The following is an 18,522-nucleotide window of genomic DNA, read 5'->3' on the forward strand; positions in this document are numbered from 1 at the left end:
ATAGCTGGTTTATGAGCTTTTAGCACAGAAATGAGTTGAGATTTTTCATTTTCAGTAAGAGAAGACGATATTATTACAGGTAATTCAGATTCCCCATGTAAATAAGCATATTCTAAATGGTTTGGAAGTGGATTTAACTCTAATGCCGGTGGTTCTTCTATCGATGATTTATATCGATATCTGTCTTCCTCTTTTAGCATTTGAATTTCTTCTGTTGTTGGTTCATATCCATTAGCCATAAGTGTAGCTAACATTTCAGTTTCATCAATTGGTTCAGTACCTTCTGCTAAAGAACATTCCTCTGTTCCTTGTAATTCTGGAAATTCTTCTAACAATTCTGCATGTGATTCTATAGTTTGAATATAATAACATGTATCATCTGAATATTGTGGTTGTTGCATGGCTCTATTAACTGAAAAGGTAACACTCTCGTCCTCTATACTTAGGGGCAGTTTCTTACCAAACACGTCTATTATTGCTTTAGCCGTGTTTAAGAATGGTCTTCCTAATATGAGAGGAACTCGAGAATCTTCTTCCATGTCCAGAATAACAAAATCTACTGGAAATACTAAAGTACCAACTTTAACTAGCATGTTCTCCATTATCCCTCTAGGATATTTTACTGATCGATCGGTTAGTTGTATACTTATTCGTGTTGGTTTCAATTCTCCAAGGTCTAGTTTAGCGTATAGTGAATACGGCATTAAATTTATACTAGCACCTAAGTCTGCCAATGCTTCTATCGAACTAAGACTACCCAGAAAACATGGAATTGTGAAACTTCCTGGATCTGAAAGTTTTTCTGGTATCTTATTCAACAGCACTGCTGAACAATTAGCATTCATAGTAACAGCCGAGAGTTCTTCCATTTTCTTTCTATTTGTGATTAGATCTTTCAAGAATTTATCATATCTAAGCATTCCTGAAATCACATCAATGAAAGGAAGATTTACATTTATCTGTTTAAACATATCCAAAAATTTGGATTGCTCGGCTTCAAGTTTCTCTTTTCTCATTTTACTCGGGTAAGAAAGTGGTGGTTGGTATGGTTTAACATAAGGTTTAGCCTTAACTGTGTTATCTTTATTAACCTTTTCAACTACCGGTTCTTTTTCCTTATCTTGTTCAGACTGTGGTTCTTGTGGAGTAGGAATAGCTTCATCAGAAATTACAGGTATTTCAGGTGGTTTAAGTGTAATACCACTTCTTGTGGTAATGGCTTTAGCTGTTTCATTCCGGGGGTTAGCATTTGTATCACTAGGTAGACTTCCCGGTTTTCTTTCACCTATCAACCTTGCTAGGTTGCTCACTTCTTGTTCCAAATTTTGAATAGAAGCTTGTTGATTTCTAAATGCTTGAGCATTTTGTTCATTGATTTGTTACTGAGATGTGAAAAACTGAGTTTGAGAATCAACTAGCTTCATCATCATATCTTCTAAATTCGGCTTTTTATCATCGGTTTGTGGTGGTTTATTTTGAAAATTAGGTCTTTGCTGATTGTAAGTATTGTTGGGTACTTGTTGATTACTTGGACCTTGTTGGTTGTTGTATGGAACATTTCGGTTATAATTCTGGTTTTGATTGTAGATTGGTCTTGGCGGTTGATAATTATTCTGATAATTATTTCCAGGCCTTTGGTTTATGTATGAAACATTCTCTCTTTGTTCCATTGTTAGTTCAATACTGAGACAATCTTTTGTCAAATGTGGTCCTCCACACTGCTCACAACTAATTCGTATTGAGTGAATATCTTTAGTCATTTTTTCCATTCGTCTTTCGACAGCATCTATCTTTGCAGAAATGGAATCTAAGTCATGGCTAGAATCGGCTCTAGCTGCTTTAGATGATCTAACAATATCTTTTTCTTGATGCCATTCATGTGAGTGGGAAGCAGTGTTATCAATAATTTTATAAGCATCAGTTGCTGTTTTCTTCATAATGGAACCACCAGCTGCTATATCGATGTCTTTTCTTGTAGTGATGTCGCATCCTTGGTAGAATATTTGTACTATTTGACAGGTGTCTAAACCATGTTGCGGACATCCTCTTAATAACTTTCCAAATCTCGTCCAAGCATCATATAGTGTTTCATTTGGCTTTTGTGTGAACGTAACAATTTCTCCTTGAAGTCTCACTGCTTTAGATGCCGGAAAGAATTGTTTAAGAAATTTTTCAACTAAAACGTCCCATGTATCAATCGCCCCTTCAGGTAACGATTCTAACCAATCTTTGGCTTCTCCCTTTAAAGTCTGGGGAAATAACATGAGATATATCTGTTCATCCTCTACTTCTCGGATTTTAAATAGAGTGCAGATCCTATTAAATGTTCGAAGATGTTCATTTGGATCTTCCTTCGGTGCACCACTAAATTGGCATTGATTAGTTACCATGTGTACGATTTGTCCTTTGATTTCATAATCTGGCGCATTAATGTCTGGTTGAGTAATTGCGTGACCTTGGCCAGTGCGTTTAGCTCGCATTCGGTCTTCCATACTTAGAGGTTCCAGATTCTCCATGATTGAATTTGTTGAATCTGAATCACTGTAGGATTCTGATTTAATGGTTCGTTCCTCAACAATATCTGTTTGAATGATTGGTGGTTCCGGAGGAAAGATTAGTGGTTCAGGATCTATGAATTGTCCCTGAATATTCTCCGGATTCTCAATTGTGAGGTCGGGTTCAAAAAATGGATTATCGAAAATTTGAATTGGAGTACTTGGTCGACTGGATGACGATTCTAAAGAAAAATCAACGGCGACAATATTTGCTAGATGTCTTGATCTGGTTACAGGTGGTGAACGTACAAAAGGTGGTGAACGTTTTGCTCGGTGCATTCACTGAATATCCTATTAGTTATAAAAATAAGAAAAATTATATAAGTTATCAAATTAATAGACTTTTCTGATTTTGCCCACGTTTCGAATAGCCAAAAGATGCAGCAGAGGGGCAGGATTTGTTTGGTCTCAATATAATTGAGTACTGTTTGGCTCCAATAACCCGGTCCAAGTACAAATTCAACTATTACTACGAACCAGAAAATTTTGATGTCTATCAATTTAACCACTTAAAATAATTTTTCGTTTAAATTTAAAGAAAGTTTACATAAGAAATAGAAAAAAAAACTAAGTCCTAAAAACTAGAGCGTCGAGAAATAAGAAAGAAAAAGAGCGCGTTGAAAAATGTCGAAAAATAAAAGGCGTCGAAAAATAATAATAAGAAAGTAGCGCGTCGAAACTTAAAAAGTCTAAAAACTAAGGATTAAAAGTCGCGTCTAAAAATATTAAAGCTTAAAAAGAATACTATATCCCAAATGACAATAACTTAAAAAGGTACTAAAATATATAAAACGACGTCGCAAATTTCTAAAGCACCTAAATCTTAGTCTAAAGAAAAAGCACTTAAGGGATTTTACGGCAAAGCCTAAAAATCTAGAAATAAAAATAACTATGGCAAAAACTATATCTTAAAACTAAATACGAGCGAAAAATATAAATATTACGCTAAAACGAATAAAAGGATACAAAATATAAAAATAAACTTAAAGTTGTAAAAAGTACAACTTTTATAAAAATATTATTTTTATATTATTTATTTTATAAAACTATTAATTTTGTAATTTAAATAAACTAATTAAACTTAAAATACAAATTAATTAATAAAACTAAACTAAATAATATAATATATAACCCTAATTAGGGTTTAAAGTAATAATAATAAATAATACTCCGTAATTAATGCGAAACTAGGTCAAACCAGGCGTGTCTGACAGGGACATGCGATCGCATGGTCCTCACGTTAAAAATCCATGCGATCGCATGGAGTATGGTTTTGGGCCAGGTTCTGGGCTGCTACAGTACGGGCCTCGAGTTTTTATATTTTTTTTTCGGTTTTGCTGTTTTTATATTTATAAAAAGTATTTATATAAATTAAATAAAACTTATATTTTTACAAACTAAAAATAAAAATAAAGAAACTTTATAAAACTTAAATATTTAACAATCTCTTAAAAATATATAAATTTTGTTTTTCTTTTTATATTTTTGAATATTTAAAACGTATTTTTATAAAAGCTTATTTTTATAAAAGGAAACTAAAAATTAATAAAAATCTTTTTTTTATAGCGTTGCGCTTCCGGTGTTTAAACAAGAACTTCCCCGGCAGCGGCGCCAAAAATACTTGATGTGTGCGAGGTGTACTAGGAAATAGTATTATTTTTACAACGAAATACTACTAAATACGATACAATTTTACACAAGATATTTATTTATTTATAGAATGGATATACCTAAACTTTGCTACAACACTTATAGGCAGTGTACCTAATCGTACAGTAGTGTAATTTTTAGTAAGTCCGGTTCGTTCCATAGGGAAAATTAAACAAGCTTAACGCTATATTAGTTTAAAAAAATACAAATATATATATAAGTAATATTATTATTATAAAAAGGGGGTTTTTACCGTTTAATGACCGGTTTGTCGATTTTAAAACTTTAGTCGCAGTTAAAACCTAATGTAAAATATTAAAAATAAATATAACTTAATTTAAAGCGTAAAGTAAATAACGATAATGAAATTGCGATAAAAGTGCGAGAAAATAAAATTGCGATAATTAAAGAGTACGATAATTAAAAGTGCAATTAAATACAATGACAATAAATAAAAGTGCGATAATTAAAAGTGCAATTAAATATGAAATAAAAGAATTATGCTTATTTAAACTTCCGTAATCATGATGTTTGACGTGTTGATTTTAGTTTCTTCCCATGGGTTAATTGTCCTTTGTCCTGGATTATTTAATATGTCCGTTTGGTTTTTGTCCATAACAGTCCATCAGTCATAAATATAAAGTGCGAGTGTCCTCGTCAAATTATCCTTATATCTGAAGTCAAATATTCCAACTAATTGGGGACTTAAACTGTAACAAGGTCTTAATACTTTGTTTAATAATTACACCAGGATATCGACTGCGTGTAACCCAAAGTTTTAATACTTTGTTAACAATTATGCCAAGTATCCTTGTACATAATTCACCCATGTTTTAATAAGTCTATTAACTATTAATCCATTCCCGTGTCCGGTTAAATGAACGATTATTCGTACATATAAATATCCCGCCCATCGTGTCCGATCGAGTGTATATGGTTATTTATAGGTATGTCTAATTGTAAATCTTTATATTAAATTAACAAACTATCATTTAATTAAACAAATATAGAGTCCATTAATAGCCCATAGTCTAATTTCCACAAGTGTCGTTCTTTTGTCCAAACCTCAATTATGGTACAAAGCCCAATTACCCAATTTTAAATATTTTAGCCCAACATCATAATTACTTCGTTTTAAATAAGCATAATAATAACTTAGCTACGAGACATTAAATTAAAAATAACATTAACCATAACTTACAGTGATTAAAAATAGCGTAGCGTTACACGGACAGAATTTCGACTTACACCCTTACAACATTCGCTAACATACCCTTATTATTAGAATTTAAAATTAAAATTAAAATTAAAATATAATATATATATATATATATATATATATATATATATATATATATATATATATATATATATATATATATTTACGTATATAGATAGAGAGATGGATGGATATATGTTGTAAAAACTGAGCCAAAACACGCGAATTTATAGGACCAGACCTGATACTGCTCACCATGCGATCGCATGGCTTTTTGCCTTCCAGGCCATGCGATCGCATGGCTCCTTTTTCCAGCCACATGTTGTTGTTTGCATTCTGCTGACGGTTTATATAATAATATATAATATATAAATAATTTATATAATTATTTAAATATTATATTTTATTCTTGTGCATAGTAGACTTGTAATTTTTAGTCCGTTGCGTCGAGCGTTGAGAGTTGACTTTGGTCCCGGTTCCGGATTTTCGAACGTCCTTGCGTATAATTTAATATCTTGTACTTTACGTTTTGCGTCTTGTACTCTTGTAATTTTGAGACGTTTCTTATCAATAATTGGAACCACTTTGATTGTATTTTGTACTTTTGAGCTTTTTGGTCGTTTGCGTCTTCAATTTGTCGAATCTGTCTTTTGTCTTCACCTTTTATTATTTAAACGAATATCACTTGTAAATAGAACAGTTGCAACTAAAAGCTTGTCTTTCTTGAGGGATAATGCTATGAAATATATGTTCGTTTTTAGCATTATCAGCATCAGAAAAAATGAAACTTGGCACCGAAAAGGGACGAAACAGCCTGTAAAGAAGTAGAAGGCCTGTTAAAAGCAGGAATAATTCGCGAAGCAAAATACCCCTCGTGGGTCGCTAATCCCGTGATGGTGAAGAAATCAGACGGGGGATGGAGAATGTGCGTCGATTTCACCAACATCAACAAAGCATGTCCCAAAGATTGTTACCCTCTACCCGAAATCGATTGGAACGCGAATCCCTAACCGGGTACCGATACAAAAGCTTCCTGGGTGCTTACAAAGGGTACCATCAGATCAAAATGGCTAAGGAGGACGAAGAAAAAACATCCTTCTTCACCAGCAAGGGAATCTATTGTTATCAAAAGATGCCCTTCGGTCTAAAAAACGCAGGGGCAACTTATCAAAGGCTAGTCCACAAAGCCTTTCACAATCAGCTGGGAAGAAATCTGGAAGCCTATGTAGATGACATGGTAATCAAAAGTCGGAAGGAAGAAAATTTGATAGAGGATATCCAGGAAACTTTTGATAAGCTTCGGGCAATAAACATGAAGCTGAACCCGAAGAAATGTTCCTTCGAAGTTGAAGAAGGAAAATTTCTTGGGTATTACATCACCAGAAAGGGGATCCAGGCGAATCCGAAAAAAGTGGACAGGCTAAAATAACTCCAAACCCCCGCAACCATAAAAGACATGCAGAGCCTGAATGGGAAGCTAGCGTCACTTAGCAGATTCGTATCAAAGGGAGCAGAGAAACAACTACCCTTCTTCAGAATTCTGAAGGGATGCTTGGGAAAAAAGAAAATTGTCTGGAACAAAGAAGCGGAGAGGGCATTCGTTGAAATGAAGAAATACATCGCCAAACTCCCTACCTTAACCTCACCCGAAGAAGGAGATACACTCTTCATATACTTGGTTGCTTCGAAAGAATGCATCAGCGCAGTATTGGTCACCAAACGAGAGAAAACGCAAGTACCAATATACTTCGTCAGCCGAGTACTTCAAGGAGTCGAGCTGAATTATCCAGAACTCGAGAAACTCACTCTAGCGCTCGTCCATACAGCTAGGAAACTCCGAAGATACTTCCAAGCACATCAGATAGTGGTACTTAATAACAAACCAATCAGGCAAGTGCTCTCGAAACCTGAAAAATCGGGGAGAATGGCCAAATGGGCCATTGAGTTAGGAGAGCATGACATTGAGTTCCGGGTCAGGCATGCAATCAAAGGAAAAGTTCTAGCAGATTTCATCGCCGAAACAGATAGTGTAAATGAAGAAGACACGAAGAACTCAACCCAAGTTATCTCCCTAAAGATCGAAAATGAAGAGTGGAAATTGTACACCGATGGTGCGTCAAGCTCCGATGGATCAGGTGCTGGTCTAATGTTAGTAAATTCCGAAGGAAAAGAGTTCACTTATGCACTTCGTTTCGAATTCGATACAACCAATAACGAAGCAGAGTACGAAGCTCAGCTAGCAGGATTGAGAATGGCGAAGGAATTAAAAATCCTTCATCTCCGAGCCTTCGTTAACTCACAGCTAGTGTCTAACCAGATCAAGGGCACATTTGAAGCAAAGCAACCCACCATCCAACAATACTTGTCAAAAGCAAAAGAACTGATCGAAGGCTTCAAAAGTTTTGATATCGAGCATGTCCGAAGAAGTCAAAATAAGAAGGCAGATGCACTGAGCAAACTTGCTTCGCTGACATTTGAGCACCTCGCAAAAGAAGTCTTGGTGGAGGTGCTAGAGAAGAAATCAATCTTAGAGGAAGAAGTCAATGACCTCATACAAGAAGACGAGGTAACATGGATGACTCCGCTACAGGTATATCTTGAGATAGGAAAATTACCAGTGGATAAAAATGAAGCAAGGAAGATAAGGATAAAGGCACCTTCGTACAAAATGATGAACGGAGCGCTATACCGAAGATCCTTTCTCACCCCATAGCTTCGATGTATAGGGCCAAAGCAAGCAACTGTCATAATCCAAGAGATGCACGAAGGAATATGTGGTCTACACGCGGGTCCAAGGTCAGTAGTCGCCAAAATCATGAGACTAGGATACTACTGGCCTACAATGCACCACGACACCACGATGGTACTACAAACTTGTGAGTCTTGTCAAATCCACTCAAATGTCCCGAGGCAGCCCAAACAAGAACTAATCTCTGTCACATCTGTGTGGCCGTTCATGAAATGGGGAATAGACATAGTTGGACCCATCAATGATACACCAGGAAGCCCAAGATTCCTACTGGTAGCAATTGACTACTTCACCAAGTGGGCCGAAGCAAAACCGTTAGCAGCAATCACTGGTAAGCAAATAGAGAAATTTGTCTGGGAACACATCGTATGCAGGTTCGGAGTCCCCCAGGAAATAGTCTCGGACAATGGGAAACAATTCGCAGAAGGAATATTCCCAAAATTTTGCAAGCATTTGAAAATCCAGCAAAGCTTCACCTCGGTATATCATCTCCAAGGTAATGGACAGGTGGAGGTAACAAACCGAGACATAATCAAAGGAATAGAGAAGCGCTTAGGTAAATGCAGAAAGGGATGGGTCGATGAGCTTCCCTTGGTGCTGTGGGCACACAGGACAACTCCAAAACGAAGCAATGGTGAAACCCCCTACAGCCTTACATACGAGACAGAAGCCGTTCTTCCCGCAGATATACAAGTGCTAATAGAAAGAATAACAAACAATGAAAACAACGAAGAAAATCTTCGAGTTAACTTGGATCTGCTCGAGAAAAGAAGAGAAGCATCTGTGATTCGAGAGGCCTTATACAAACGAATGATTGAAGGCTATTACAACAAAAGAGTAAAACCCTCAACCTTCAAAGTAGGAGAATATGTCCTAAGGTTAAACAGTGTAAGCAAGGTGGAATACGAAGGAAAATTGGGACCAAATTGGGAAGGCCCCTATGTGATTGCACAAGTATTGGGAAAAGGCTCCTACAAGCTGGAAACAACAACCGGTAAACCAATACCAAGGGCATGGAATGCAACCAACCTCAAAAAGTTTTATCGTTAGAAGTCTTGTACTTTTTATTTTGTAATATGTAGTTGAAAGATGCAAAATTGGTAGTTGAAGCCAATGAACTTCCTACACGAAACTTAATGAATTTCTCAACTACTTTTGATAAACTAATGTCTTGACAAAATTAAAATTCCATACAGAAAGTTATGTGAGAAAAATGACAGCCGGCACGCAAAATAACCCTGTCATAATCCACACTATACCGAGCAACGAGGAAAAATATGCTTCGAAATACTCGACGTAAGGAAACAAGTTTTCCTTAAAAGTGATCACTCTACCACCATCCTGTAAGGTAGAGAGTTTTTATCCATCCAAGCAGGATAAAAATCCATGGTAACACATATAAAAAAGCATGCTAAAATTAAAAGAACTAGTGTTATGCCATACATGACCATTGTTCAAATAAAAAGGGCGATAAAGCCCAGGCACCTAGGCCAAAGAAAAGACGATAATTGTTTCAAACGATTACAAACAACAACTAGTTAATAGGGGCATCAACTTTTCCAGACTCTCCCATAGCTTCAGGAACCTCCAAGAGAGTTTCTTCATCATCTTCATGAACCGCAGACACAACAGTAGCAAGAGTCTTCAAAAGCTCACTAGGATTGGCATCAACCTTGGCTGAGATGGTCTTGACATAATCAAAATCAGCTTGCTCGAGCTCATCGAAAGCAGAGTCAACCATCGCCTTTCCCTGGTCAGTATAATCGGCAAAGTCAGCAAGCTGCACAACCCCCTTAGACGCCAAATCTCCTATCACTTCACACCTGGCCTGAACTTTCGAAGCTAGCACCATATTACCAAAAAGTTGCCCAAAATCTGCACTCTTTAGTAATTGCTGACAAGCATGAGGAATAACCTAAGAAACAACTTGAGAGTAATCAGACTTCAACACCTCACAACGCTTCTTGTAGTCTTTTAACTCGTCAGTAATGACCACTTTCTGAACCTCGCCCACCTTCACCTGCCTCTGCAAACCTGCTATTTCATCACGAGCAGCCTTCAATTCCTCTTCATAGCTAGGAGCCATTAATATCTCCTTCTCAAGCTTCTTAACCCTCTCACCCATAGAAACATGACGCTCCCTCAAAGATTCAAGCTCCGCAGTACGCTTCTGTAAGAGGGAAGAAGCAATATGACCCATAGAAACAGCTTGAAAATTGATAACAGAATAGGCATCATGAAAACTCTTCATGTCATCAGCAAAAGAATTCCCCCAGTTATCAGGAACGAGACTATCAATGAGATCAAAGCAGTTGTTCGGAGCAGGAACTTCAGAATACACAGGCAGATCTGCAAACAAGCAAAGAAATAAATAACAAATAACAAGAAAGAACCAACAAAGCAAAAGGTGAAGTAAAACATACCAAACAAAGGGTTAGCAGTAACAATATCATCACTTACTTCGTCTTGAAGCTGGCTGAACTTTTGCTTTTTTACAGAAGTAGCATCAGGATCGACCTTTCGCTTCATCACACCTTTAGCTTTGTGGCGTTATGCCACCCTGGCCCCAACCCCTGGCGCAAGAGATGCAAGAGGTTGGTCATCTTGAGTATCCACATCAATAGGAGCTTCCACCCGCTTTGATTTTTCCTTAGTATTAACCTTCGACGAACTCACTTCGACATGATTAGCCCTTGGCTTACTAGATATCTCCATGAAACCAGAACATGTAAGAGACCCAACATCCTTAACAACAGTCGACCTAGCTTGGACAGCAACAGTATACTCCTTCAACCCTTGGGCCTTGACAACATTCCTCAAAGACATTTCTGTCAAAAGCACAACAGAAAAATGTAAGCAGTTAGAAAGGCAACCAATGATTTACAAAAACAAAAATGAAACATACCCTGCTCCCCATAAAAGAACACATGAGTAACAGTACCCTCCTCCCATTCAGGTGTCATCCCTAACTTAAAAAGTATAGCATCTGGGAAAGTAGAAGGTATGATGGGATGGTTACAAATCCTCCTAAACAAAGCATCATCTTCAGGAATAAAAGGGATAGGATCTTTGTATTCTTTAGGAACAAACGCCCTCTCAGGATCATAAACGAAAGGATAATCTTTCGGACACAAAAAAGATTTTTTCAAAAAGATAAAAGAACACTTCCAATTACGAACGTCAGAAAATTGGGAAGCGAAGCAATAAACAGGAGAAGGAGCACCTCTCCTACTCTTTCGTTTTTGAACAGTAATCCAATCACCAGTATCACCAGTACGAAAGAAGCGGCGGAACAGATCAACAGAAGGTTCACCGCCATAAGCTCTACACATTACCTCAAAAGCCATAACCTTTTTCACAGCAAAGGGATGAAAAACAGAAATATTCACTTTAAAGTAGTCTAAAACACTGAGAAGGAAAGAAGAAAAAGGAACCCTAACGTTACACTCGGTAAACAATTGGGTATACACTTCAATATAACCTTAGGAGGATTCAAGATGTGCTTATCGCTAGCCGGAATAACGATATCGCCAGATTTCAAACCAAGCATTTCAATCAGATACGACGACAAAGAGGGATTAACATCGCTAAAGGAGACCTTAATACCACGTTTAGACATGGTAAAAATAAACAAAAAAGAAAAACGTAAGAAGAAACTGAGAGTACCTTAGTATGCGAAGAAGAAAGATTTTCAGAAAAGTGAAGTTTGAATAAAAGTTAAACACAAATGAGAGGGAGAAGAGGAAATGTTAAAACCTTAAGGAAAAGAGAAGGGTGGCCGTCAAATCAAACTGCAGGATACCCTCGATAACCGCAAACCATTGGACGATCGTACCCCCAACTCCAAAACAGACAAGATTCTTTCATTAAGGGCAAAAAGGTAATTTCGGAGACAAGAGTATTAAACGGCGCAGTTAATTGTCAAATCAATGCATCAAAAGTAATTATTACTAAGTTTAACTTAACGAAGCTCATATGTGGATATTAACGCTTCGTAAAATTAAAGTGGGGGGCTTGATAGTGTACTCCACCTCCGGCCCGTCTATCAGCTTCAAAGTTTGCTTCGGAGGATATGGCTACAATATATGGAACGAAGGAAAACTTTAGCTACAGTGAACGAGGTCCTGGAATCGGAGCAACAACGGTGAGGTTAGAGCCCATAAAACCTCGGTCAATTACAAAGTCAAGACTAGCGAGACTATTCCTAGCTCGGTGCACGCCTGTACCACAAAGGAAAGGGGACAAGCTCACTTTCCTCTGTAGACTTACCAAAAGGGAAAGTCAACTAGTGATCCAAAATCATTGGGAACTAGCGAACTGGTATGGAAAGCCGTTCCATCCCACTTATAAATAGTATAGAATGCAGGAAACATTCCACATTCAATACACACACACACATAATAACACAATCATGTTATACCATTTGCTTCGGTGGCGTAAAATAGTCCTCTGAGTGTTACCTTCGGGAAATCGCCAACGAACATAACCAAAATCATAATCACTCAATCTCAATCCCTGTGACTTGCATATCCCCATATCAATACTAAACGCCGATTATTGTACAAACAATGCTCAATCCTGGGTAACTTGAAAAGTGAATTGCCGTCTCAAAATAAGTAAACTGGTACAGTGAATTAGATCACTTGTGATAGAAAAAATACGCAATATGTATTTGTATACTCAAAAACATACTTTAATTTCTTTATTTTCGTAAAGAAGGGGGGAGATGACCTGTTTCAGATTGGTATGACATTGTTATTACATCTGTATTTTTGCAAGTCTTCGTGGCAAAGTTTCTACAAAAAGTCGTCGCTCTCATTAATCATTAATTCAATAATAATTATTATTATCACCGCTCTCTTTTTTTCTCTTTTGCTCAACAACCTTCACAAAAATAATTCAACCAACCATGGCTGGCCGTGAAATCCTTAACAAGATGAAGGTACTTTTTTTCATCATTACTATCTTTTATTTATTTATTTTTCATATCACTAATTAACAGTTCTTTTATTTGTTATTTTGTGCTAATATTTAGCTACTTGTTATTTTTCTTAGCAAGATTCCAGTTTACTTTTACTGTTATCATGGTTGAAAATGATTGTTAATCTTATGAATTTGTGAGCCTAACCTGATAAAGATAATAATTAAAAACTTAAACAAATTACAACTATGAGATCTCACTTATCCAATGTGATCCCTTTGGTATTACAGTTGCAGTCCCACTTGATCGTACGGAATCTTCTCTAGAAATTCAAATTTTTCCTTTTTCTTGTTTAATCTTCACACCCAACAAACAATTACTAGCACTGTAATTGGATTAATTATTTTGGACAATATTTATATATCTAAATAATATATTTCAAAATTATATGTGTAAATATAAACGAGAGCCATACATAAACAAACATAGTCCGGAAACATAAACATAATCATTGAATTGTTCAAACATAAAGTCAGACCTTTTTTTTCTTCTTTAGGAAAAGGTTGGTTTATCATCATCATCAGCTGATACAGGAAAAGGAAAGAGCAAAATGTCGAAACACGTTACACATGGTTATCATTTAGTTAAAGGCAAATCATATCATGATATGGAAGATTATGTATTTGCACAATTCAAATATGTCGATGATAATGAACTTGGACTGTTTGCTATTTTCGACGGTCACTTGAGCCATGAAGTCCCTGATTATCTTCGGTCTCATTTGTTTGAAAACATTTTAAAAGAGGCAAGACCCTTTCCCTTTTTATTTTCTATATCCAAACTTTAATAATCGGATTGTATTTATTATACTTACATTATTTGTATTTTTTAATGCAAGCAGCCTGATTTTTGGAGTAAAACTGAAAATGCAATAAGGAGGGCTTATCGTGTAACTGATAAAACGATACTGGATAAAGCAGTCGATTTGGGTAAAGGAGGTTCGACTGCTGTTACTGCAATATTGATTAATTGTAAAAAGCTTGTAGTAGCTAATGTTGGTGACTCTCGGGCTGTGATATGTAAGAACGGCGTGGCTAAACAGTTATCGATTGACCATGAACCTAGCAAGGAACGAAAAAGTATTGAAGATAGAGGTGGTTTTGTATCCACATTTCCAGGTAACGGATTTTTTAAGTTTCGAAGAACGAATTGATTAAAAACTGTGAACTTGTGATCACATTAATTGAGTTGAAATTGCCACCTCAGCATTATTATTTTGGATATGTGTATTATATGTTGGCAACCAGATATCACATGCTATTAGATGGCAGGTGATGTTCCACGTGTTGATGGTCGATTGGCTGTAGCAAGAGCTTTTGGTGACAAGAGCTTGAAGGAGCACCTAAGTTCCGAACCGGACGTCTCAGTAGAAATGATAGATGATGATACTGATTTCATAATCCTGGCAAGCGATGGCGTTTGGAAGGTTTTTTTATATATTAATTGAACTCATAATTAGTTGCATATATAATTCCATATCACAAGGTCTAAATTGAAAATGATAATAACAACTTTATATATAAGTTTGTTGTACTATATTGTTGTAGATGTTTCGACCATTGATGAATATACATATATCCTTAAAGACGAAAGTCGCTGACAACACAATTGTTGTTTTTAAGGTTATGTCGAATCAAGAGGCTGTAGACTGCATCAAGAATGCGAAGGATGCAAGGGCTGCTGCAAAGCAGTTGACAGATGAGGCACTTGCGCGAAAGAGTACTGATGACATTTCGTGCATTGTTGTAAGGTTCTAGTGATTTATATTTTGGTCCAAATGCAGCCATCCATAATCGATAATTAACGCATGAGGCTGTTTGTTTTTTGGTACTTTTCGATGTTTTTTGTATTTATCTGAATTTGATTGCATTTCGGATTCTTGGTAACCACAATACGATGTGGAGAGAGTTGTAAAATGTACAAGAACATGTAATTTATCTTTCTTGTTAATATTTATTTTGTATTTGTACTGTAATGTGAATGTGATACTTGTTAATGTAAACTTTGATGTGTATTATGATTGATAGCTACACTTAATTTAGAGTTCTTTCCTGCATAAGTAATCTATAATGCTCCATATGATGCATTGTAAGATTAATCATTAATCCAATGGTTATAGTTGACACTTGACACTGCAAGAATAGCTAATAACTAATTAACAAATATCGTACAATATTTTTTTTTTTTTTTTTTGGGCTTTTTTATCAGGAAAATGGAAGAGAAAAAAAAAAAAAAAACAGCAATTGGAAAATACTGGAGGATAATTTACATATTAATTAATAGACAAAAGTTATAAATAGTAATCAGGGGCATTTTTTACTTTTCACCCTTTTTTTTTTTAATTTTATCTAAATTTCATTTTACCAACAACGCCCTCCACACTTTTTTGAAAAATTCAAATCGATAACTAATAGACAAAAGTTATGAATAGTAATCAGGGGCATTTTTGACTTTTCACCTTTTTTAAAAAAAATTTATCTAAATTTTATTTTACCAACAACGCCCCCCACACTTTTTTGAAAAATTCAAATCGACCCCCCAAACAGGGGGGTAAAGTGTCAAATAACCATTTTCATAAAAAATCTTAAATAAACTCCACCCAAATATTCAACGGGTCATATCTTCTTGCTCGCAACGAGTTAAATTTTTCCGACACCATCGTTAAACTCGAAATAATTTTAGGAACACAATGTCACTAGCTATACGCAAAACGGACACATATTAACTAATAGACAAAAGTTATGAATAGTAACCAGGGGCATTTTTGACTTTTCACCTTTTTTAAAATTTTATCTAAATTTCATTTTACCAACAACGCCCCCCACATTTTTTTGAAAAATTCAAATCGATAACTAATAGACAAAAGTTATGAATAGTAATCAGGGGCATTTTTGACTTTTCACCTTTTTTTTAAAATTTTATCTAAATTTCATTTTACCAACAACGCCCCCCACACTTTTTTGAAAAATTCAAATCGACCCCCCAAACAGGGGGGTAAAGTGTCAAATAACCATTTTCATAAAAAATCTTAAATAAACTCCACCCAAATATTCAACGGGTCATATCTTCTCGCTCGCAACGAGTTAAATTTTTCCGACACCATTGTTAAACTCGAAATAATTTTAGGAACACAATGTCACTAGCTATACGCAAAACGGACGCTTTTTAAAAAACGCTAAATATTTGGGGTACTTTTCATACACGTTGATTTTGCGTTAAATTTTTAAAAGTCGACAATTCCATAGCGAAACGCGGAGATGCACATATATTGTTAATTTAAAATAACATTTAAATCTCTCACGGGTTATACCTTTTAGTTCGACTCGAGTTGCGATTCAACGACATCATCGTTAGCCACAAAATAATTTTACTAAACGCAATAAAATACATTGAAAACCGAACCCCCGGCGCGAAGCAAGGGTTTGATAACTAGTTGTTGTCATTTTCAAATCTTGAAGGCGTTAAAATTCTAAATTTAATAATATCTGGTGGGCCGGCGACCTATGATGGTGAAGCACTGAAGCCCAGAAAAGGTCGCTATAATATGAGAAAATAAGAAATTGGTCAAAATACCTCATCTTTAAAAGTCTTTTAACAATGCCCTCAAAGGCTCAAAAAATGAAAATTACAAGAAATGTTCATATACTTATTAGATTAATAATTAGTCTGACCCCATTTTCAAAAGTCTTAAAGAACCTTTTTTGCATGATTTGTCCCATTGATCAAGGTGACACAGTAACTGATATGAGTGTTATGCATAATATATAAATATACTCGACAGGATGCAGGGGTTAACGCTTTAGCACGTCTAAATTATACTTCGAATTTAAAACATCTTCGGTATGCAGATATTGTAATTGAAGCTATCGTGGAATCTGAGGATGTGAAGAAGAAACTATTTGCTGAATTAGATGAGATTGTCAAAAAGTCTGCCATTTTGGCGTCGAATACAAGTTAGATTTCCATTACTCGTATAGCAGCTGCAACAAAAAGATCACACCAGGTTTCTTTAGCATACTGATTTTTGCATCAATGATTGATTTTCATGGATATATATAATACCTGAATGCCCATATGAGTATGTTTTAGGTGATCGGTATGCATTTTATGAACCCTCCTCCTATAATGAAAGTTGTTGAGATCATTCGAGGTTCAGATACATCAGATGAAACTAACAATGAAACAAAAGTTTGGCTGATAGGTGTTTACTTTTAAGTTTTTACTGTCGTATGTGCAGTCTACGTTATCAATTAGTTTTTTTCATATTGATTTTAATCTTCATTTTTTTTTTTCAACAATTACAGGTTTGGCAAGATTGTTGTTTGTTCAAAGGATTATTCTGGGTTCATTGTGAACCAAATCCTAATGCCGATGATTAATGAAGCCTTTCATGTACTTTATACCGGGGTCACAACAAAAGAAGACATTGATGCATCAGGGGTGAAGCTAGGAACTAATCAACCAATGGGTCCTTTACAACTTGCAGACTTTATTGGGCTGGATGTATGTTTGTCAATAATGAAGGTTTTACATGCTGGTCTAGGAGACATTAAATATGCACCCTGCCCTCTGTTGGTGCAGTTGGTTGATGCTGGTCGTCTTGGTAAAAAAACGAGGTATTGGTGTTTATGATTATCGTAGGTAAACTAAACAGTCGTCTCGACTTTAAACTCGTTGAAAATAATCATTTAGCATAGTGTAATTGTTGAAAACTGTGTTACTCTAAGACCATATATAACCCTGCCTGTGACGTCATAGGCAGATTGTCCACTTTTTGGCCAAAAAGTGCAATCTGCCTCTGACGTGGCAGTGTCACCCTCTGACACCAAAATAACCCTGACGCCCCTTCAGTGTCAAATAGGTCCCACCAGTTTTATTTTTTCTTTTTCTTTTTTATTTTATTATGCATACAAATTATATTACATATAATTAAAAAACATATAAAAATTAACCATTACATAAAAAATTAACCATTACATAAAATTTAACCATTACATAAATTATTGAGTTTGATGTGTTAAAAATGATAGGTTTTGATGGGTTTATATAGAAAAGAATATAAATAATTCAAATAAACAAAACAAAACAAAAATCATTTGAATGAAAGTGTTAAAATGAGAGAAAAAATTGAGTTTGATGTGTTAAAAATGATAGGTTTTGATGGTTATATATAAAAGAAAATAAATAATTTAAATAAATAAAAAGAACAAAAACAAAAAAAAAAAATATTTGAATGAAAGTGTTAAAATGAGAGAAAATATTGAGTTTGATGGGTTAAAAATGATGGGTTTTGGTGTGTTTATATAGAAAATAATATAAATAATTTAAATAAAAAAAAACAAAAACAAAATTAAAATCATTAAAATAT

The 18,522-nt window shown here is 35.4% G+C and overlaps 2 protein-coding genes and 1 pseudogene across 3 annotated transcripts; all 3 read left to right on the plus strand.

Moving 5' to 3' along the window:
• The first annotated feature begins 6,880 nt into the window (after nt 1-6,880).
• On the plus strand, nt 6,881-8,137 carry LOC139842889 (uncharacterized). Its single transcript, XM_071832989.1, has one exon. The coding sequence runs from the start codon at nt 6,881-6,883 to the stop codon at nt 8,135-8,137; it is 1,257 nt and encodes a 418-aa protein (XP_071689090.1).
• Nucleotides 8,138-12,917: 4,780 nt separating this feature from the next.
• Nucleotides 12,918-15,171, plus strand: LOC139845573 (probable protein phosphatase 2C 39). 2 transcript variants are annotated; one of them, XM_071835832.1, is made up of 5 exons: nt 12,918-13,115; nt 13,651-13,899; nt 13,996-14,272; nt 14,426-14,580; nt 14,702-15,171. In XM_071835832.1, the coding sequence occupies exons 1-5, from the start codon at nt 13,083-13,085 to the stop codon at nt 14,909-14,911; spliced, it is 924 nt and encodes a 307-aa protein (XP_071691933.1). In that variant the 5' UTR covers nt 12,918-13,082; the 3' UTR covers nt 14,912-15,171. The 2 variants fall into 2 exon arrangements, with proteins under 2 accessions (XP_071691933.1, XP_071691934.1); XM_071835833.1 differs by having other exon boundaries at nt 12,941-13,115; nt 14,777-15,171.
• Nucleotides 15,172-15,223: 52 nt separating this feature from the next.
• On the plus strand, nt 15,224-17,799 carry LOC139842890 (uncharacterized; annotated as a pseudogene).
• The last annotated feature ends 723 nt before the right edge of the window (nt 17,800-18,522 follow it).

The sequence above is a fragment of the Rutidosis leptorrhynchoides genome, chromosome 4 (assembly GCF_046630445.1).
Source record: "Rutidosis leptorrhynchoides isolate AG116_Rl617_1_P2 chromosome 4, CSIRO_AGI_Rlap_v1, whole genome shotgun sequence".
Lineage (NCBI taxonomy): Eukaryota > Viridiplantae > Streptophyta > Magnoliopsida > Asterales > Asteraceae > Rutidosis > Rutidosis leptorrhynchoides.

Coding starts and splice junctions, on each gene's coding strand:
- LOC139842889 (XM_071832989.1), top strand. CDS start 6,881: ATGCAGAGCCTGAATGGGAAGCTAGCGTCACTTAGCAGATTCGTATCA.
- LOC139845573 (XM_071835832.1), top strand. CDS start 13,083: ATGGCTGGCCGTGAAATCCTTAACAAGATGAAG. Junction 14,273..14,425: donor TTTTGTATCCACATTTCCAG/GTAACGGATTTT, acceptor ATTAGATGGCAG/GTGATGTTCCACGTGTTGAT. Junction 14,581..14,701: donor CAAGCGATGGCGTTTGGAAG/GTTTTTTTATAT, acceptor ATATTGTTGTAG/ATGTTTCGACCATTGATGAA.